Source organism: Neomonachus schauinslandi, chromosome 12 (genome assembly GCF_002201575.2).
Source record: "Neomonachus schauinslandi chromosome 12, ASM220157v2, whole genome shotgun sequence".
In the NCBI taxonomy this organism is placed as follows: domain Eukaryota; kingdom Metazoa; phylum Chordata; class Mammalia; order Carnivora; family Phocidae; genus Neomonachus; species Neomonachus schauinslandi.
In genome coordinates, this window is record NC_058414.1 from 73,674,911 (window position 1) to 73,698,602 (window position 23,692).

Genomic DNA, 23,692 nt, shown 5'->3' on the forward strand with positions numbered 1-23,692 from the left:
CTTAGTAAAAGATTGGAAAACTACAGATTTGAGGACAAATGACAGGATTCCACCACATAATCATGAAATGGGGGATATGGAGGCGAGTCCATCTTCTCCCAGCTCCGTGAACCTTCTCTCCCAACAGTCCTCTTTCCCAACCTTAGTGTCCAGAGAAGAGGATTTTGAATTTACTGACATTTTTTCAGTAAATTAACAATAGAAACCTAGATACAGTTTAATGTGCCACATAATTCAAAATTTCCTCTCACGTAGTTCTTGAAATCTGTACTTTGGTCTCCCACTATCTCCTAACATTTACTAAGCACTTTCCATGTACCAGGGATTGTCTATATTACCTCGGTGGATTCTTCAATTCCAAACAGATTCTACATCTAAGAAATATGTGGTTTAGAAAGATTATGAAGAGTTTATACAAGGACAAGCTAATTACTGTGAAGTCAAGATGTGTATTTATATTGATCTAAATCCAGAACTCTGCTCTTAACCAGTACATACACTATCCAAAAGCCTAGAATGGAGTTGGTGAATTTTATAATTTCACTTCATTCTTACATAGATTTTCTTAATTCTCTTGTCTCTGAAATTTATTATCTTTGATAAATTTATTATCTTTGATACAAGCATTATAAATAATATCATTTAGGGGTGCCTGGCTGGCTCAGTCAGTTAAGCATCATGGGCTCAGATCATGATCCCAAAGTCCTGGGATAGAGCCCTGTGTCAGGCTCCCTGCTCAGCGGGAAGCCTGCTTCTCCGTCTCCCACTCCCCCTGCTTGTGTTCCCTCTCTCTCTCTCTCTGTGTCAAATAAATAAACAAAATCTTTAAAAAAAATAAATAATATCATTTAAATAGGCATTAGACTCTATTCTTCTTGGAAGTGCCAGAAACTTGCCCTCCCACTTTGGTCCATGTGACAAGCTGCTTGGTGTTAGGGGTGGGGGGATGAAGAAGAGAGGATGGGGACGGGGGGAAAGAGCACTGTCTTATCTTAGGTTAATGGGGTCTTTAAGAGTCTAACTGTCCCGTTTGGAGAATGAAAGATGTGGTCAGCCAAAAAGCATGCCAGTAGCCAACCATTGTCACATGGGAACAGCTCAGTTGTATAAAACCAGACTGCACTTCTTATTCTGATTTGTTCCATCCAGGTACTGGCCCCCACCCTTCATTGTTTTTGTTTTCCAAATCCACCTTCCTGTCATTTTCCACTTCATCAAACCTACTGCTCCAGGCTTTCTGCCGAGTTTTTGCATCCACTCTTCCCATTACCAACTTCAGCCCTGAGGTGTGTCCCAGGTTCAGTCACTTCAGTGTTCCCCCCTACCACCTACCCTCATTGGGGTCCTGCTGGGATCATCAATTCCTAGGTGTTCATCATTTTTTGTCTTCTGTTTACTCTTATTCTGTTTCTTGGGACTGAAGGAAGAGGCAGAGTCACCTGTCAGATGGTTCTTCAACTTGATGTTTGACACTTTGTGTATGTAAGTCTCGGATTTTCCTAGTTGCACTGGTTTTCACAATTTTTTAAAAACAATAGTTTCATCAGTGAATCCCAGTTTCCAAATGAAATCTACCATGGAACTGCAATATATACAAATAAAAGTGGCTATATAAGATATTATTCCATAAATACAAATATATAGTTAATTTCTTGCTCCCAAATAAGGGCTGAAATGATTATATAACATTTATGCACATTTTCTTGGTACTATATGTTTGCCTTTTCCACAATGTTTGTTATGTTTCAAAATTGAGATGCCTCTTATAACTGATGTCAAAGGAAACTTGTCAGCCATCAGGTCCAGGGATGAATTATAGTATGGAAACTTAGCAATATATTGAAGGTATATATTCCTGTGACCTCAGCTGAATTATTTGTACTGGTTGCACCTCAAAAGGTTGACTTTTAACTTAAATTTAGTTTCTTGCTTGAAATTTCTTGAGAAAGATTACTCTGGGAACTAGTTTTGAAAGAAACAGTTAATATTTAGTGTGAAGTTTGTCAGCCCAGACTCTGTAATTAAAGTAGAAGTTGCCCAAGCTCAGCACTTCACTGTGCCTTGAAATTATCCTGCCTGTCCTACAGGTGAATGTGTTATGAATGCAGCTTGTCACTGTAACCCTATTCATAGCTGTGAATAGCTAAGAGTGAGTCAAAAGTATATTTTTGATCTGAATGCAAAGAAGGCTTAGAAGAAAACTTTAATTATGATACTAAAGAGAAAAGGGTAGGTAATTGCATGAGTAAGTGTATAATATTGAAACTTTCTTTAAATAAACTGTATTTTTAATGTTTCTTTTTGGAAAGGCTAGTACTAAATTGATGGTGAGTTTTATAATCATGTCACTGTATTAGGTGGTGTAAATATGATAAAGTATTGTAAAACCATGACGATACCTGATGTGACTTGTTAGCATTCCATGGAGATTGCACAATTCTGTTAGGCTGGGATGAGACCTTGTGTGAGCAGGAATGCCATATGGTGGGTTGTTAACTGAGCTTGGCCCAGTGCATCCATAGGGACATGCTCACTTCTGCATTGTGGAAATAACCAATGACAGATGATAATATTTTACCATATGTGCAAAGAGTGTCAGGGGAACCTCTCCTCCATAGTGGGCACTAAGTGAGTTAACCTGACTGTCCAGGAACATGTTTGGATGAATCCAGTATGCTAAAATTTTCATACAATACATATGAGAATATGTGATGTTTCTAATTCCTATTTTTAAAATAGTAAAAGATGCTTAAAAATATTGACACCTCAAATCAAAAGTTGGTGAGCTCCTTGAAGTATCTCTGGGGAACACTAGAGGGTGGGGCCCACAGTTTGAAAACCACTGAGCTTGTCTTCCCTTCATATTGGTTGTCCTTGACTTTCTCTTGAGTTTCTTAGTTCACCCACTCTATACTCAGAGGAAATAGTCTCACATTCTACTTTGTGTCTAATCCTTATTGTCAACTCCTAGGTGGCAATATATAGTGGAAGAAGCATGTACTTTGGAATCAGACAAACCTGGCTGGAATCCTTATTATTATATATCCCATATATATCCTTATATATATAATCCTTTGTGACCTATTAACAGTATGATATTGGGCAATTTACTTATCTTCCGATGATAATATTATGCTCATCAGTGCAATCAGTTATCCTCATTTAACACAGCTCAGCGTTATTATGATATCTAACATTCGTTGAGTGTTTACTATGTGTATTAGTCAGGGTCAGAGAGGTCAGAGAAACAGACCAATAGGATATACCTATATACATATGATTTATTCTAAGAATTGGCCCACATGATAATGAAGGCTGGCAAGTGCAAAATCTGCAGGGTGGGCCAGCGGGCTGGGGACCCAGGACAGCCAATGTTCCCATTTTATTCTGAAGGTAGTACATTGGAGAATTCTCTCTTGCTTCAGGAGGCCAGCCTTTTGTTCTATTTAGGCCTTCAACTGACTGTATGAGACCCACCAGTATTATGGAGGGCAATCTGCTTTACCCAAAGTTAATGATTTAAATATAAATCTCATCCAAAAACACCCTCTAAGTTAACACATAAAACTAAGTACTTTCCATGTATTAAATGACAGCAATTAACGCCAGACATAGAGTCGTTCCTTAATAAATGGTAAAGACTGCCATCAGCATGATTACTGTAATTAATTCTTATTCATCTTCACCACCAGGCTCTAAGAAAATACCTCTCTTCTCTAAGTTTAACCCTCCTCTTTTGTGAACTAGGCCCAGTGAATTCTCTGAATTATGGAGATCACATTCCCCGAAATTTCCTGCCCAATTCCACATCTGCAGCCTGTGCTTTGCCATTGGCTTTTTCTTTTTTTTGGCTTTTCTTTTTTTTTTTATTATGTTCAGTTAGCCACTGTATAGTACATCATTAGTTCTTGATTAGTTCAACAATTCATTAGTTACATATAACACCCAGTGCTCATCACAACACGTGCCCTCCTTAAAACCCATCACTCTGTTACCCCCGCCATTGGCTTTATCTCCAACTTTTAACCTTATCTTCAATCTTCAGAGTATCCCCTTTGTTCAGTTGTCCCTCTGCATGCACTGTCCTAACATGGAGTTTTTCTGTTGCTGGGGGCCAGTGTATTAGTTTCCTAGAGCTGCTGTAACAAAGCACCAAAACCTGGGTGGTTTAAACCACAGACATTTATTGTCTTACGGTTCTGAATTCGAAAAGTCCGAGATCAAGGTGTCCGCAAGTTTGGTTTCTTCTTTGGCTGGGAGGAACCTGTCCCGTGCCTCTGCCCCAGCTTCTGGTGATTTGCCAGCACTCTTGGCATTCTCTGACTTGAAGAGGCCTCACTTTGACCTGTGCCCTCATCTTCACGTGGCATTCTCTCCGTGTCTCTGTCTCTGTGTCCAAATCTCCTTTTTTAAATAAGGGCACCAGTTGTATCGGGTTAGGGCCCACTCTAAATGAACTCATTTTTACATGATCACCTCTGTAAAGATCCTAATCACCAAATAAGGCCACATTCTGGGGTACTGAGAGTTAGGATTCCAGCATCGCTTTTTTGGGGGGAACACAATTCCTAATAGTAACAGTGTTCAGAAACAGAATGAAATATGGAAGCAATTTGAAACTGTAAAGTGTAATACACATAAGGAGTTACACTTGTTTATGAACCTTTTAAAAAGCTATGTGTGTTTCATCTCTCATGTACAGAAATGACATGCAGATAATGCAGAAGATGTCAAGTGACACGATTGTCAAGGAGGGTAGAATAAAAGGGGCCATTTGCTCTTGGGTAGAATGAAGAATTACTTTCCATTTATAAAATTTTGGTACATCCCCATTAAGAATAGATAGAATGAAGGTCAGACATTTGGAAGAATGTTTTGGTAATGAAGGGTATTAAATATGAAAATGTTTTATTGAGGGGAATTAAATAATCTTGGCTAGAAATGATTATTGGCTTTAAGTTACGACTCAGAAATGTTATTTAAGAATGTTCACTGGGTGCCTGGGTGGCTCAGTTGGTTGGGCGACTGCCTTCGGCTCGGGTCATGATCCTGGAGTCCCGGGATCGAGTCCCACATTGGGCTCCCTGCTCAGCGGGGAGTCTGCTTCTCCCTCTCCCGCTCCCCCCTCTTGTGCTCTCTCTCTCTCTCTCAAATAAATAAATAAAATCTTTAAAAAAATAAAAAAAAGAATGTTCACTAAGCAAGCCCTAACATTCGAGGGTATAGCATACGAGGGTATAGACCCCTTGACATTTGCACTGCATTTACCATAGACTTGAGAAAGTGTTGACTTTGTTTTTGGCTTTTAATACATTTGAACAGAAGTATTGGCTGAACAGCACATATTTGCAATCATATCACTGTCCTCAGATGGGCTATAGACATCCCATCTTTTTTTTTTTTTTAAAGATTATTTATTTATTTATTTGAGAGAGAGAATGAGATAGAGAGAGCATGAGAAGGGGGAGGGTCAGAGGGAGAAGCAGACTCCCTGCCGAGCAGGGAGCCCGATGTGGGACTCGATCCCGGGACTCCAGGATCATGACCTGAGCCGAAGGCAGTGGCTTAACCAACTGAGCCACCCAGGCGCCCTAGACATCCCATCTTTGAGTAATTAGTTAATACATTAATTTATTCTGTTTGTTGTTGTCCTAAACCCTGGAGAAGACAATGGAGATATAAAGATTTATATGACCCTTACATTGTTCAAGAAGTTAGTCTTATAAGGGAAATAAACTAGCAAAATATAGTGTGACAACATTAATTTAGCAGTTTTGAAAATAATTGAGTGACAGTTATGTGCTGTATGATAGGTGGAGGGGATACAGCAAGAAAAGAAAAGATCTATAAGTTCTTTGCCCTCATGGAGCTGACAGTGCAGGATGTTTGGAGACGGGGGATTTTAGACAAGTAAACAGACAGTTTGTGGTTATGGCTCAGGTGGAGGAAGTGCGGGCAAGGATGGAGCACACAGGAAGAAAATTAAACCTGGATTGCAGAGAGGCTCATGCATACATAATTTATATGACACTATTTCTGTGCATTTCTTGGAAACAGAGGTCAGATTTTATTGCAAGGGATTTATTAATTTTTCTTCAGGGTAAGCTGGCCCTAGTTGGTATTGGTACAAAACCAAAAAATGCCCTGCTAGGTGATGAGACTAGGAGAATCCTTTTAAAAATTCAGAGCCCCCTTATCACCAGTGGTTTCATCCATTGGGAACTCCTGCAGAGTTCAAAAGGAAGAGAATCTGGCTCGATATTTCCTGGAAAGTTCATTTTCCTAAAGTGTGTATGGAAGCAAGAGATCATGACATTTTAAGATCACGGTAATTCCTAAATGCCTATAAAATGATTTTCACTAAACTATCGTGATTTGTGTTATGATTTGTGTTTTCAGTGACCTGATTGGAAAGGTGACCATTTTGAACTCTTAAATTGCTTATTAGGATCAGTTAATAATTCAGTCATCTATTATTGTGTGTTTTACTGTTGGGGGTAAAAAAAGCTACTTAGGGTGTTTATGGACCTTTATTTACCCATATGTTTCTTATATGATAAAAGATGTAAATATTAAGTGAAGGGGATTTAAAGTTAGGCTCTTACAGTAGAGTTTTATTTCCTTGGTCAGCCTTGAACCACTGGCTGGCTCCATGCCTCTGTCAGGCTCCTTTTTTTCTGGGATTCACAGTGAGGCAAGGGTGAGAGTTTCAGGGAGGAGGAGAACCTCCTCCTCCCTGAACCTCTCAGGAGTTTTATTGTCAGTGTCATTTCCCCCCCCCCCCCTTCCCCCCCCCCCCCATAATATGAAGGCTCCAAGAAAATGAGAAATAGCATTAGCATTGCTCCACAACCTTAGGAACAGGATCTGAAATTTAAATCTTGAGTCATGCAATGTGTCACTGAAGGGAGAAGAAAGAGAGAGGATATTAAATTTACCTTTCAATGCTATAATTTGCAATTTGCTTTCTAAGGGTGAAATAATAGCAATAGAAGTATAAAACGGGTTAAAATGCCGCCAATAACCAAATTCCACATATAGTTTGAAGATGGGAAATCATCTGAAGCTGGGAAGTCTGAATCCAATGCCCTGCTCCTCTTGGAATCATTCTGAGAAGTAATCATGAGTAACAGTGTGAGAGGACAGACAGCATAAATAAATTAAAGTGAAGTGAAGGTTAAGATAAATGAGAAAAATTCTAAAATGTGACTGACCATTTATCTGGTTAGATGATTTCAAGCAGAACCCTCGATACCAACTGTATCATGACTGAATTTAAAAAATCGTCAACTTTGTTTTCCTGATGCAGCATGTATCAGTGTTACCCGGGGAGTATTCGTTCTTAATGATCTTTATTTTAGAATGTTTCCAAGGTGGCCTCCAACCTCCATTTTATCATTCCATTTGTCAAGCAAAATAAACAAATGAATAAACATCTTTGAATAAACTGTGTTGAGTGGAATCACACTGTATTTTATTTTTTTAAATTTTGGTATAAGTTTCATCAAGGCAGTAAGTAGCAAGCATATTTCAGAGAAGATCTGATAAGTGGTGATACTTGTGCAGAGTGAGTGCTCATTAAATGATCTGGGTGTTGAAGGTGTTGAGTTAGCTTCTGCTTTGCCTATGGCGGCTCGTACCAAATAGACCCCTGACTCCACAAGAGGATTGCTGTCCCAGGGAGAGGCATATCATCTCCACACTGGGAGAGACACTTGAACAGAGAAGAATCAAGTCCCTTTGATTCCAGATGTTGAGTTTACTCTAGAATGAAAACCAGGGCTTGGAAAGGTTATAGATATTTTATTGCTGAAGAATGCAGAAACCCATCAGAGACTGTTTACTTTGGGTCCTAGTCATGGTGTCCAAACAAACAAAGAGCTTCAATAAAGGATTCAGGCTTCTAGAAGAAGGGAGGGAATACCAGGTAAATGGGATAGTTATGAAACAAATACCACCAAAGTTAAATCAATATATGATGTGGGTGATATCCTTAATGTATCATTCATGTGAAGTAGGTTTTTTTCCTACCTTAGAGAGAAGAAGAGACAGAACTCCTTCTCCTTCTTTGCCTCTCAGCCCGCACTGGGCATGCTCGGAACCGCTGCTCCGCTCTGTTCTCCAGAATGCGATTGTCTAAAATAACAGTAAGAGTGCTGAGGTTCTGACAGTCACACAAGTTTCTCTCTGTCAGCTTTTACAAATGCCAGCCAGTAACCCAGTGGCATTTCTACCGTCAAATCTTAAGGCCAATCCATTTCCCTGCTTCCTTATTTTCTTGGTTTCAAATATATTTCTTATTGCCAATGGAAATAAAACCCAGAAATTGGAGAGTGATGGTGTCACTTGTCTTTCTTGGTTAGTAAAGAGCTCCTAAGAGTGAACTTATATAGGATGCAGCAATTTTATAGGGCAGTTAATCATCCTATCTTTCTAGCCAGTTGTTCCAGCTACAATAACTTCGGTGGCCTTTGTTGGTGGCTTCATGCCCAGACAGAATAAAAAGCAAACAAAAATCATGGAATACCACTCTGAGGCTGCTTTTCAAAAGTACATGGGCATAGGCTATGAATCACAATGCTCTGTTTCTTCTCTGTTATCGTTCAAGATGGGTGGGAATTTTTGTACCATTGCTTCTTGTCTCAATTGATTGAATCCCTGAAATCCAGTGAATTAGGTCGAGCTGGTACACGTGGTTTTTCGTCAATGGTACCCATTCCTCAGTTTCTTTATGCTATTATCGCTATGGTCACTTTTTCTGTATTTGTAGTAGTTTCAGCAGTGAAGCGCCTTGCTTCTGGGGGGGGCAGGAAATAAGCAATTTGCACCACTTATGATACATGTCACCAATCTTTAGATCCTCTCACGGGAAGGGTGTTAATCACTTGCGGTAGCCACCCACGCACTAACCTGTTTAAAAGGGCTTAGAGTGTCAAAGTCACTATAACAATGACTTTGCCTTTCAGGAGTTCTAGGGGTAAAAAAAAAATGGGGTAAAACTTTCCAAAATCGACACTGACAGTCAATTTCTGTATGCTATTTGTCTTAATACCAGCTTTATTGAGATTTTATTCACACGCCAAACCATTTACCCATTTAAAACATTCAATTCAATGGTTTTGGCAGATAGTGAAACTATCAATTTTAGAATACTTTCAGGGCACCTGGGTGGCTCAGCCAGTTAAGCGTCTGCCTTCGGCTCAGGTCATGGTCTCGGGGTCCTGGGATCTAGCCCTGCATCGGGCTCTCTGTTCAGCGGGGAGTTGGCTTCTCCTCCTTATCCTCTGTCTGTGCTCTCTCTCTCAAATAAGTAAATAAAATCTTAAAAAAATTTTTTTTTAGAATACTTTGATCACTCTGGAAAGAAACTCCATACCTATAAGCAGTCATTCCCCATCCTCTACCCCACCCCAGACAGCTGCTAATTTGCTTTCTGTCTCTATAGATTGATGTTCTGGGCATTTCATGTAAGTGGAACCTTGTAGTTTTTGTGACTGACTTCTTCCACTTAGTGTGGTGTTCTCAAGATATGTCCATGCTGTACTATGTGTCAGTACATCATTCTTTTTATCACTGAGTAATATTCTAATTGTAAGAATACCCATTTTATCCATTCAGCATTTAATATTTGGATTACTTCTACTTTTTTGCCTGTTATAAAAAATGCTGCTATGAACATTTGTGTACAAGTTTTGGCACAGACATCATTTTCATTTCTCTTGGGCATGTACCAGCAAGTAGAATTGCTGGGTCATAGGGTAACTTTATGTTTCATATTTCGCGAGCCTTTCAGGCTATTTTTTCAAAGTGCCTACATCATTTTACATTCCCACCGCAGGGGATGAAGGTTCTAATTTTTCCACATCTTTTCAGCACTCATTGTTGCCTGTCTTTTTTATGATAGCCAATCCTAGCGGCTGTGAGCTGGTATCTCATTGTGGTTTTTTTTTTATTTTTTATTTTATTTATTTATTTATTTGAGAGACAGAGGATGAGAGACAGAGAGCATGAGAGGGAGGAGGGTCAGAGGGAGAAGCAGACTCCCCGCTGAGCAGGGAGCCCGATGCGGGACTCAATCCTGGGACTCCAGGATCACGACCTGAGCCGAAGGCAGTTGCCCAACCAACTGAGCCACCCAGGCGCCCCTCATTGTGGTTTTGATTTACATTTCCCCAATGGCTAATGAGCTTGAAAATCCTTTCATTTGCTTTTGTATATCTTTTTTTGGAGAAAACTCTATTCAAATCCTTTGCCCCTGACTAAATTGAGTTTTCTTTGTATTATTGAGTTATGAGAGTTCCTGAATACTCAAGATAAAACTCTTTTTATCAGATATATGATTTGCAAAAATTTTCTCCCATTCTTTGGGTTATTTTTCCACTTTCTTGACAGTGTCCTTTAAAGCATAAAAGTGTTTAATTTTTATGATGTTGTTTATCTATTTTTTTCTACTGTTCCTTGTGCCTTTGGTGTTATATCTAAGTGTATGCTTTTTTTTTTTTTTTAATTGGTCCTAATATGGCCCATTTGGTACAAGTGTAGGCTTTGGTATCACAGTCTTATTTTTTTAATTATAACTCTTCTGTGGGCAAATTTATTTAAGCTCCCTCAGGCTCAGTTACTCATCTGTAAGAGGGAGGGCATACTAGGACTTATGAATTGTTGTGGGGGTCAGATGAAATAATATATGTGAAATCCCTAGCATTTTGCAGGGCTGTGGTAAAACTCTATTAATCTTAGCTGTTACTGTTGTTATAATCTCAGTAATAATAAACTCTAGTGCTCTGAAAATTAAACTGAAGCCAAGTGATTTCGTACATGAAGAAGCATGTAATAAGGTACATTTGTACTGCTTTATAGACAACATTGAATTTGGCCCCCATGAAAACCAGGTGAAGTAGTCATGGTAGTTGTTCTTTCCATCGGGAGCTGTAGCTGAGAGATCCAGAACCTTTTCCAAGGTCACATGACTGGAAAATGATAGAGACAGGGTAAGAGCCTAGATTCAGTTTCTTCAGTAACAGATTATAGTAGGAGTCAGGTGACTGGCATTTGTAGTCTTCATGATGAAGTAGTAGACAACCGTATCAGGGGGAAAAAAATAATTTTGTGGGAAATTAGCACTGATAGTGAACATTATGTGAGAATCATGGAGTTAGAACACATTTGACTAGAGGGGCGCCTGGGTGGCTCAGTCAGTTAAGCATCTGCCTTCGGCTCAGGTCATGATCCCAGGGTCTTGGGATTGAGCCCTCCTGTCCGGCTCCCTGCTCAGTGGGGAGTCTGCTTCTCCCTCTGCCTCTCCCCCTGCTTGTGCTTGCTCTCTCTCTCTTTCTCAAATAAATAAAAATCTTAAAAAAAAAAAACACCACATTTGACTAGAAAGTTTATGTTGGATAGCCATAACAAGTAATGGATTATAACTGTATGTTCCTTCTTTTAATTAAAAAAGAACTTCCTCCTTATTTCCAAAGTTAGACATGCTCATAGTTAAACATTGGAGAATATAGATAAGCAAAAAAGAAAATATCTTTTCAGACATTTCCTTAATATGCATACATTCCTAATATACTTATATTTAGAAGCATCTTATAAAATGGGCAGATAGATTTTCTATTTAATGTTTGGATTCTGTAGGCATGAGGTTAAATTAATTTATATTAGGATGCCTGTATGGCTATAAATTCTGGACTTCCAGAAGATTTTTCAGAATTGGATCATTGTCTTTTTGTTAAGCAGCAATTAATTATCTTTCTAGATTGTCTAAAATTCATTGACTACATTTACTATACTGTTCACTCATCTGGAGAAAGAAAAAGAGCTTCTGCTGTTCTCCTGGTAAAATTAGACCCTCATAAATAATTAACTCTCAAGCACAAAAATGGCTGATCTTTAGCAGAGCATGTTCTTTCTAAAGTTCTTTCGAGCTGACTCAAGTGGCTATTACTTATAAATTCACCATTTTATGGATAAGCAACAAACACTGTTTAAACACATCTGGAATCAGAGAAAGAGGACTCCCTGACCTGACCCTCACCCCAGAGCTATGACTTTGGGGTACACCCTTGAAGCCTGTAAGATTTACACAGGACTTTTGAGGGCCAGATACCACTACTGTCTCAAGTGTTATTTTCACTAAAATTCACTGAGAAAAATACATCTATGAGATAATATTGAATCTCAGTTGATAAAACAACTGTGACATTTGAAGTATTATTTCTATGACTTTTTTTTCTTTAAATCCTTATAAAGATGAGAATGACTTCTGGTCTCAAATCAATCCTTCCCATCATAGCCATTTATCAAAAAACAAAAACAAACAAACAAAAGAAGCAACTCCCCCCCCCCTCCAAAAAAAAGCCCAAAGCAAAATGATAGCACTTTGCTGCAGAAATCTGGGATTATCACAGTGTGTTCAAGTGATTCCCCCTCTTTCCTCTGCGTTGAACTTCAACATTTCCTTCAATTAGAACTATCCAGATTATTTGGGCTAGTTCAAACTCAAGGTAAATAAGTTGGATGATGAGAACACCTCTGGTATATTTAAATTTGTCTACACAAAGTAGTTTAATTTCTATTTACTTCCTCAAGTATTAATTATTTCATGCAAAAAGGAAAAAGGCTATTAGTCTTTGAGTGTATCAGTTTGTCAGTGTTTGGGAGAAGTGTTGTGCGACCAGGACTTGTTGAATTTGCTCTTTTATTTCATTTGGCCGGTTAAAGAAAATGTATAGTGAAATACTGTGGAAGCATGATTGCCTTATACAGACAAAATCATTTTGAACTGAAAAGGTCTAACACCTGACCTTCATCTTAAATTCTAGCACTTGAAAATGTCAGATGTCTCTGTTGGATTAAAAAAGCCAAATGTCAAATGGGAAAATGATTATAAGCTCTAATTATGTGGTTTTAGGGGGATAGGTTTTATGAAAACCAAGGCTTTAATAGTGGCGATGATTGAAAAATTATTTTCATTTTAAGAAATTACAAGTCACTCTGCAAAAATTGGAAGTATTGTCCTAAGAAATGAAATTAATTAAAAACACTTTCTTCTCTGTGTGTGTGTGTTTAAAAAAATGAAGTGATAGCATCTTTCCTCAATAAAACCTGAAGCCTTGTATAGTTATGTGAATAGAACAGTATATCTGGGATACTAGAACTTTGGAAACTGTCACAATTTCTAAGACCATTTTTTAAGTCCATTGTCACTACATAGTGACTGGTTATGAATGAAGAAGGATAAAATTAATTGGAGATGAGAGGAAGAGACGGTGGGAGCAAATTTGAAGAGGAGAAGGAACAGGGTTTATTGTTTTGGGTTGTTCCAGGCGTACCTGCTTTGCTTCATGAGCCACCTGATGCTCATTGATTCCCAATGAAAGAAATATGGAAGTAGAAATCCTGACCAGGCATTCCTAAATTCTATCCAAGTATGTTTAACCTACTCAGGATTATTCGAAAGGAGTGGCAGCTGGAGTTTTATAATGACTAATATTCCATAAAGTGTCTAACTGTAGATATCTGGGGAATTTTTTGTTTTGTCTTTGTTTTTTGCATTTCTAAGATTGGCTTGAGGCAGGCATGGAGAACTCATTGGAGCAGAAATTTCATTCAGTGTTATCAGTTATCAGAACACATTTTTTTTTTTCTCTAGGGTAAGTCTGGTGATTGCTAGGCAGCCTAAGGTCAACTGATGTTAGTTCTTCACTTTAAGCCAAGTTTCTACTTCAGGATACAAATATGGGTTTACTGTGGTAAACCTATCAGGAAACACTAAATTTTATTAATAATTGTAAATGGCTAACTTGAGTTTTAATATTACTGAATACGTTTAGTTTGATGATGCTGGGCTATGGAACTCTAGATAATCAAACCTATATATCAAGGTGTAATATACATATTAAAATGGACACAAATTACACAGGGAAGCTTTTTATAGAGGCAGCCAACAAATTATATTACTTTAAAATGAGCTTGAGACTCATTCATGGGAATGATCATCAGATATTAGATATGGACCAAAAGGTGTATGCTTATATATTTTTTAAAGACATGAAAAGATTTATTTTTTAATTTCCTGCAAATGTCTTATGGTATTTGGAATTTACAGGTAGTAAAATTCTGTTTATTTGTAAATTTGGTATCATAATCTTAAACATACTAAACATGCAATGTTTGTTAATAGATGGAGTATATTTTCCTTTTACTAGGCCTTCTATAGATCCCTTCCTTTCTGTCTTCAATGCCATTACCCTTGTCTCAAGTCTTTCAACCATCTGGCGGTCAGTGATCTTCTGCAGTTGGCCCTTTCTGGCTGAGCAGATTGTTAAATTTTCAGGAAGTTTGTGAGCTCGTTGTTAAGTAAAACTAGTATTAAAAATTAAATGATATAAACGTATAATTGAATTATATTAAAACAAAGGTAATAAAAACTCAGAAGTTGTCACTACCTAATTTGGCATTTTATTATTATCTATGCTGTTGAGGTTATTTACCTTCATTGTAGCTGAAAGGTAAACATACTATGTTATATTATGCAACTGTGTATCTCTTCCCAACTCTGTGTTCAGTGACTTCACATTTGGTAGCTTGAAACTGATCACAGTGGGAGTATTTACGCCACAGAAATTGGCAAATGACTTAAGTCACTTTTGTTTTTTTCCTGGAGAAGGGCTGGTTAAAGATGGGCCTGCCTACCACCCCACTGCGTGCACGCGGCCAGGTTTTGGGCTTCCTACGTCTAGACTCTTATCTCTGTGAAGATTATTTTGTGTTATCCATACTAGTTGGAAATAATATACTTGAAAATAACTGAAAGAAAAGAAAAGAACTGGGGTATCCTGTCTAACTATTGACCATACTAGCTTCACTAGTTTCCATCATAAATTGTTCTTTATTAGAGGTGTAGAGGGCAGATGTGTGTAACTGCTGTGGGGTGAGGAGACAGAACGTAGAGCTATGATTCCCACCCTCAAGTAATGATTCAGAAGTGATAATTAGGTCAATGAATTAATACAAACTATTCATTAATCCTTCAGCTATAGTCAATTCATTCAACAAATAGCTTCTTGCTGAGGACCATGTACTCCAAGAACAACATTGTATGGGGCTATTGATTGAGGGTCCATCTTCTTATCATTCATAGATCATTTTATATTTAAAGTGGTATTCAGTGCTTATAAATTCCTAGTATCTTGTTATTTGGGGCAGCTTTTAAAAAAAGGTTTATTTATTTATTTGAGAGAGGGAGAGAGAGCAGGGAGGGGAGGGGCACAGGGAGAGGGAGAAGGAAACTCAAGCAGGCTCGATCTCATTATCATGAGATCAGACCTGAGCCAAAACCAAGAGTCAGATGCTTAACCAACTGAGTCACCCAGATGCCCCTGGGGCAGTTTTATTTGTTGTTGTTTTTTAAAGAATACTTTTAATATAGATTTTTTTCCTCTGGGAAGGATTCTACTATTATTCCTGATCCTTTCTTTCAGTCACATTAGTTCAGAGGTATTGGTGTTTTATACAGATGTGTCCTATAAGATATGAAGCACTGGTGTTTTTATAAGTTGGAATATTTTATTCTCATATTTATGCACCCAGCATTTCCCACCTGCCAGAAGATGTAAAATAGTATCAGATTCCAAGTCTATGTTGGAGACCAAATCAAGTGAATATTTACATCTGTCCCTTCTCTTTGTTTTAGCTGGACCAGACCAATTTTGACAAAAGGGTATAGACAGCGCCTGGAATTATCAGACATATACCAAATCCCTTCTGCTGATTCTGCTGACAATCTGTCTGAAAAATTGGAAAGGTATGTTCATGCATATTGTTCATTAGTTGACAGGTGGAATTAATACTGTTAATTATTAATACTCTAGATGATGGAGAGCTAACTTACTAGATGGCATAATTCTTAAAATGGCATATTTAAAATAGGAGCATTTTATTTTCTTGCTGAAGTCTTGACCAATTAAGAATTAAACAAGAAAGGTTGAGAGATTAACCATTTTCCTGATGAATGACTTTTTTTCTGAAAAATAATTCTAAGTTACCTGTCTTTAAAGAACGTTAAGTGGATTTTGTGAAGACTGAAGTAGCATCTTTATGAAGCCAATTGTGTATATTTGCCTCCAAAATCTTAATATGTGAATATGAATGTACATACTTGGAAGTCTTAAGGTAATGGGTATCGGATATCAAAAAAATGTAAATATTTCATATTTTCGAGTACATATTGAATGCTAGGTATAGTATCTCCTCTCAGCTCTTGGAGGAAAGCATCATTACTTCCATCTTTCAGAGAGCAAACTGAGGCTCAGAGAGATGATGGAATTTTCCAGCTAATGACTGACAGAGCCATGATTCTAACGCAGATCTGCACTTAATCACCTCCTCAGGATCAGTGCTTCCCATTGTGGACAAGTTCTCAGAGTTCCCTTTTTTGAGAGTATTAGTTAGAACCCTTTTGATTGCCAGTGACAGAAACCCAATTAACTAGCTTAAGTAAATAGAAGGAATTTGTTGGCTCCTGTAGCTTACCTGTGTGAGGGGTGTAGGCAGAGAACTGGCCTCAGAGACTTAGTGGAACCAGAGACTCTGATGCCACTTGGTGGCATTTGCTTGTGCTGGTTTTATCCTCTCAGACCAGATTGCTCCATGCAGCGGGTCCTTAGAACTCAGCTCATTTCTTTACAAACCACAGAGAAAAGAACCCTTTCTCCCTGGCCAAATGTGAAAAATCCCAGAGACTCTAGGGTCACACACTCATTCCTTAGACCAAAGGAAAAAAAAGAAACAAAAGAAAAAGAAAAAGTAGCTACTAAATGATTGCTCCAAAATAAAAAAAGTTGAGGCTTGTAATTTGTTTACCTTATTTTCATTAAACTCATTTCCCTTTAAAAATATTTTCAGGGGCTCCTGGGTGGCTCAGTCATTAAGCGTTTGCCTTCAGCTCGGGTCATTATCCCAGGGTCCTGGGATCGAGCCCCACATTGGGCTCCCTGCTCTATGGGAAGCCTGCTTCTCCCTCTCCCACTCCCCCTGCTTGTGTTCCCTCTCTCGCCGTGTCTCTCTCTGTCAAATAAATAAATAAAATCTAAAAATAAAATGAAATAAAATAAATATTTTCACGGCAAAGTAAGATATTCAGCCTTATTTTTCTTGGTTTTATTCAAAGAATCAGGCTAGTGGGAATAATAGATTCATATTTCCAAGATCAAGGACCAGTTCCTGTTATTGAGCACGTACTGTGTGGAAATGCTATGAAACAAGGATATTTTGGTTGGTTTGATTTGGTTTATTTATGATGTTCCCTCCCAGTGCCTAGAATAGGGTCTGGCATATAGTAGATGCTCAATAAATATTTGTTGAATGAATAAGTGAATGTGAAATGACTAGCATTATGTAAAAACCTGTAATACTGTTGAAGAGATAAAATATATAAATATAATACATCGTAGGTATATCAGCAAGTTCACAATAAAACAGTAGATATTGAATACCTAAGTTCTGAATGGATGCCGAGGGAAAGATTAATCAGAGAAGGGCTAGGTTAATAAAAGACTGTGTACTCCAGATAAATTTGTATTTGTGGCCAAATAGAGGACACCTGAATTTGTAGGATTATCTGGCCTAGAATTTTTTCTCCTGTTTTTATTGTACCTCCCATATAAATTCAATTAAAAATATACCTTTTTTTTTCAATTCAACAACTCTGTGCCAGTAGAAGTCCATAAATTCTTTCTTACTTTTGTCTTTATTTTGTATCTATTTTCACCCTATGCATTTCTAGTTTTAAAAAAATAAAAAATTTTAAATTATAATAAAAAATAAAAAAATAAAATTGTTATTTAGAATTTATGGAAACATTTTGGAAGAGTGACACACCATTTATAGTACTTTGTACCTCTGCATCCTTGGAAAGTGTCCCTGGCCTCACATTTCATAACTGCCTTATGACAAAGGTCCTTAGGTGGTTACCACGTAGTTGAGGCACACTGGACCATTTGGCTCAGTTTGCGACATTGAACGCTTTACGTTACCCTCTGTGCAAACTGCACCTCCGTTCCATGAGAAGCTACAAAATTGATAAGTATAGAGCTTCTTCCTTTGTGATTTAACTCTCAGTGTTTGGGATTCTTACTGGGTCTGTTATGGTGCTGCGGAAACCACACCACCTCCTCTTCCCTGCTCATTCCTTCTCTCAGGCTATACATTGTTCAAATCCCACCCATTAAAAGAAATTCTCCCACTTTGCCTTTCCCTCAGGTTGCTGCCCCATTCTTCCCCCCTCCCCACTTCTTTCATAGCTATTATTTCTCTGCTTTCCTGATCTCTCCACTTCTTCACCTTTCCTTTACACCTCAGGTCCCTGAAATATGGTTTCCATGTCTACCATGTTGCTAAAATGACTTTGACCAGGGTTACCAGAGGTCTCTTAGTGTAAAATAAAGTGGCGTCTTCCTATATGACTTCATGTTGACCACTTCTTCCCACCTTGAAACCATTTCTTTGGTCTATGTATCACCTCTCTTTCCTGACTTTCTCATCTGACTCATTCTTCCTTTGAAAGAGAGGCTGAATCTGCCTCCAAATTTAGCTTCTTACCCTGTTGTGAGTCACTGAATGATATGGACGGGAGCAAGGCCTGTGTGTGAGTGAAAGAGTAGAGAGGTGGGTAGATGGGATAGGGTAGTTGGGCATTTTAGATAGTAAGCTTCTTGGGGCAGCCAGAGTCAGTGCACAGAGAATGCCAGGTTTGCCCTCACACCTCAGTTGTGTGTTCTTCCTTTGGGGTAACTTAAAAACCACCTCTGATAATCACAGATGAATAGTAATGGACATAGCTCTTAATTAAAGGCAAAACCTTTACCGAGTTCTTGCCTGTGAAACTTTTCATCTCTGTACAGTTTAGTAATGAAGATCAGGGTAAGATTTAGAGACATGTTTTAACCACTTGGGAAGAGAAAGGGCTTTCATTAACAGATAGAAGTGGCTCTTATGTAAACATAATACACTGATGAACTTACAGTTTTTAAAAGAAGATTTATTGGATACCACCATTCTTTCAGACTATGTGGTCTCTTTTCCTACCAGAAAATATAGAATTTGATTCTCTTCTAATTTCCCAAAGACTTTTACTCTAATAAATGACTTTAATAGTTGAAAATGAAGTTTGACAGTATTTGTTTCATACCCCTACATTTAAAAACAGCCACTTAGACAAGTTTTTCTAATGTTAAATAACAGAAAAATCCGCCTGACTTTTTATGTTGTTGTTGTTGTTTTTTTTTTTTTTGGACAGTTAAATTTTGTAAAATCTACTACAGTTCTAAACAAGTAAAGACCAAAAGGTGAAGGGGGAAAAAAGTTAAATTTTTGTTTATTTTTCACTTTGTACCAAGCACAGTAATGTATATTCATATGAGCCATAGTTTGTCCACCTCTTGCATTGCTTTAAAGAAGCCCAGAACCTTCCTTTAATACTAAAGTCTGACCTTGTCATGAAATCAACTCCCTGCAAATTGATATATAGTGACGCATCAAATTCTGCCAAATATCTGACTGAGTGTTGGTGTTGGAAGGTCTCTACAAGGTTTTTTTTGTCTCTTCAGTCACTTGGGTTAATCTCCTTGGATGTCGTTGTGAGACTAAAACTCAAATATTTGCACATGCAACTTATTGGTCCCGCTTTTATTCTTTTGCAGAGAATGGGACAGAGAGCTGGCATCAAAGAAAAACCCCAAACTCATTAATGCTGTCCGGCGATGCTTTTTCTGGAGATTTATGTTCTATGGAATCTTACTATATTTAGGGGTAAGGATCTCATTTGTAAATTCATTATGGATAATAAGTATATTCATTATTATGACTTTATTAATCCAAAGTAATTATATTCATTTTTATGACTAGGGTAATCTCGTGTTCAGATAAAAGGACTAATTCAACTCCAAATACAAAGAAACCACTAAAACTCTAGTAGAGACAAGTAAAAATGCACTAGGTGTCCTGGAATGCAGGTGGCAATCTACAATTTAAAGTGGGTTCAGAAATAAATAAGTAAATCAATAAATGAATGAATGAATAGGTTCAGTAAAATAAATTTCTTTGAAGAGGTTTATTTTCTGTTATGATCCCAAATCACGTTATCTTACTAGTATATGAGATTGCTGGTGCTTTTATTTTTCTGTATTTGACAGTAGAATTTCAAGATACAATGTCAGGAGAAGAATGAGGTCAAGTTTAGCCAATTATCCACATGGATATCTGTAATATTTTGAAATCATATCTGCATACTGAGTTTCAAGAAAAAATAGCAAACATTTAAAATTTGGCAGTGAGGTACGGTTGCGATATATTTTCTCAGTCTCTTAATGTCTCCATCAGTGAGAAGAGAGCTCCATGCCTGAAAGCCCCAGGCTTTCTGGTATTTAAGTGTAGTCTGGGATGTTTCCCAGCTGCTGTTAAATGTGACTCGGATCTATTATTTTTTTATATCACCAGAGCATCATTTCATATCCTTGGTTGTAACCTGTAAAAGGCAATGATGGGTTGAAAACTTATTTAGTCCTTAAGTGAAGGCTGTGTACAACATTTGCTCTGGTAGAAGTACCATCTGGATTCACATGTGTTGTACTCATATTGGTCTGCATGCACTGGAGAATTAGCAGTACCACAGTGTCTAGTGTCTCCCCAAAAGATGCCATTCAAGTTGCATGTTTTTAAGAATTTGTAGTTTGTACATACCAAGAAAAAAATGCATTTAAAATTTTATCTTGACAAAGATGATCACATTTAGATCCAGAACGTTTTGTAATGCTCTTGACAATCACCTGGAAAAATTCTTCTGGCTTTTGAAATTATCTGTCATCCATCTATCCATCCTTCCATCCACCCACATCTACCTACCTACCTACCTATTTACCTACCTATCGTCCATCTAATCTTTCTACCTCTCTATTCCTATAGAAACCTGCAACAGTTTGGGGGTGAAAATATTTTGTTCGTAGGTATGAGTAAGGCAGCTCAAGAATTAATTATCTTTTAAGATGTCTTTGAGGTGATTTTTCTCACTGAGAGCACTCAGAACTTTGGGAAACAATTTTATCCATAGGATCTGGCTCTATTTGACTTAATTAAAAAAATCTTTTGTTCGTTGTCTTAATGATTATACTGTATACATTTGAGTCAGTGTATAGAAGTACAGTTCACTCTGGTCATACATAAGAATGTAACATTCTCAATAAGTTATTGTCGGATTGAAGTGAGTGACACTTCCAACACTTGTTATGTCATGACTGACTATGGTAGGACTGACAGTTTTCCTCAGTCTCTCTCCTCAGTCATGGTCTCCATCACATGCTGCTTCTATTGATTAACATAAGCACTACTGAGTAGAAGCAGGAAGAGAGGCCTTGTGATCAAGCACCTTTTATGCGCTGGCTTCTGAAATAATTTATCCAGCAGCATCGAAGTTTCATGCAAACAAAAGCACTCACCTAACTGTGGAAGTTAAGATGATACATGAGCATAATTGTCGATTTTTTTTTCAGTTGTGTGTACAAAACCACGACTGAATATAGTTTAATATTTATTGAGTATAATGTTTATTGTACCTAATCTATTCCAGGTTCAGCATTAAGCCCTTTATGCAGATGGGTTTATTTAATTCTTCTAGTAACTCCATGGAACAGATGTTATTTTCTCTAATATACAGGAAAGGAAATTGAAACTTGGGGAAATTATGAAACTTTCCAGAGTCACCCATATGGTAAATTTTAGTGATAGGTCTCTTTAGCTCCAAAGTCTGTGACCCTTCTGCAATATCAGATTATACTTGCCATCTCATTCTATTTGTAATGACTGTATTTAGCTACTCGACAGAATGGTGTCTCTAGTAACCAGTCTTAGGTCTGCTGGGTTTCTTTGCATCTTCTCAGGAGACCCAGGTTAACGGAAGCTGAAGGGTTGAGGATTCTTCCAGGGTCACCTTTGGGGCAAAGCTGCAGAAAGTTCACAGTAGGAAGCGGGATAGGGGGACCCAAGAGAATCTTCTCCCTCGCTTATACTCCAGAAGGAACTGTGGGAAACCCGCCCAAGGGCCAGTAGTGCTAGGGTCAAACTTATAAACAAAACTAAGGGGTAGAAGAATGGAGTGGGTGTGGAGAGGGACTTATTCTTAAACTTCTCAAGTCTTAAACCTATCCCAGCAAAAGGAATCTGAAAGGCTTTCCCATGGGTGGGAGTGAGGGATGAGGTGCTCTCCAGCTAACCTGAGCCCTGGGCTGCAGGTCTGGAACCATCGGCACGTTTGAAGTGCAGAGTTTATTTCTGCCAGCTCACCTGCTACTGATAACCAACAGAATATTGGTGAGAAGAAGGGCAGATGGGAAAAGCAGCTGAAACAGGTGTGGTGGGAAGGCATGGAGAGAAAAATTGACATTGGTCGTGGTACAGGTGTGGCGAGGCTGGTGGTTTCTCCACCTTGTCACAGAGAAAAGGCCTCACTGAGGTTGTGAAGTTTTAATTAATTAATTTTTTAAGATTTTATTTATTTATTTGACAGAGAGAGACACGGCGAGAGAGAGAACACAAGCGGGGGGTGGGGGGGTGGGGGAGAAGCAGGCTTCCCGCCGAGCAGGGAGCCCGATGCGGGGCTCGATCCCAGGAACCTAGGATCATGACCTGAGCTGAAGGCAGATGCTTAACGGCTGAGCCACTCAGGTGCCCCAGTTGTGAAGTTTTAAGTAGTGAAAATATTGAAGATTTAAGTCTTTTTTTTTTTTTTGAGAGAGAGAGAGAGACAGAGAGAGAGCATGAGAGGGGGGAGGGTCGGAGGGAGAAGCAGACTCCCCGCCGAGCAGGGAGCCCGATGCGGGACTCGATCCAGGGACTCGATCCAGGGACTCCAGGATCATGACCTGAGCCGAAGGCAGCTGCTTAACCAACTGAGCCACTCAGGCGCCCTGAAGATTTAAGTCTTAAAGAACTTAGATAACCACGTCGTCAGTAAGACGAATGCAGCTTTTCAGGGTGCCTCATCACAGGGCTCCATATTTTTGTCACTTACAGAAGAAGGAAGAAAATGTAGCCATTCTTATAAGAGCTCTGTCGTTTTAAACAACTTATACCAATGCCTTAGTATTGATGGTATTCTTTTTGGGCATTCTTTTTTTTCTCTGCATGTATCAGCTTGGTAATTGTTAAAGTCCATGAAATGAGCGAGGGCTCTTGAAATTGCTGTAACACTACTCTTGGTAAAAGGTGGACATGCTTTCAAAATGTCCTGTACATCCTTAGTCCCTCTGAATCAGGATAATTGTGATGTAAAGAGTGTTTGGTTGGTTTCAGGACTGGTAGAAAAAGTACTGTGAAATTTGCTTTTGACTGTGAAAGCTTAAGAAAAAAAGGAAATGCCATCATAAAGGAGCTTATCTCTCTGCAATAGTTGCTGTAATTTTAAATCATATTAGTTATGGCCTCTCTTTATTAGCTGTGTACTTGTTTTTTTTCCTCCATCTGACTCAGGAGCCAGATACAACATTATCTTTCACATTTAAGACTCCTAGCATAGAAGAGAAACAGGCTGTTGGAAAGCTGAGCATGAGAGTCAATTAAGGATAGTGAAAGGCAAGGCAAGTGGAGGGAGTTCTGTAAGCAGATCACTGAGAGAAGATGGTGATCCCTTCTTGAGTCG

The 23,692-nt window shown here is 38.3% G+C and overlaps 1 protein-coding gene across 1 annotated transcript in view; it reads left to right on the forward strand.

Moving 5' to 3' along the window:
* The window catches only part of CFTR (CF transmembrane conductance regulator), a 167,279-nt gene that overhangs the window by 12,700 nt on the left and 130,887 nt on the right, over positions 1 to 23,692 (forward strand). The window contains exons 2-4 of the mRNA XM_021699342.1: positions 5,814 to 5,910; positions 15,698 to 15,808; positions 19,704 to 19,812. Coding sequence (XP_021555017.1) covers positions 5,814 to 5,910; positions 15,698 to 15,808; positions 19,704 to 19,812 — 317 coding nt within the window. The remainder of the gene's footprint in view (positions 1 to 5,813; positions 5,911 to 15,697; positions 15,809 to 19,703; positions 19,813 to 23,692) is intronic.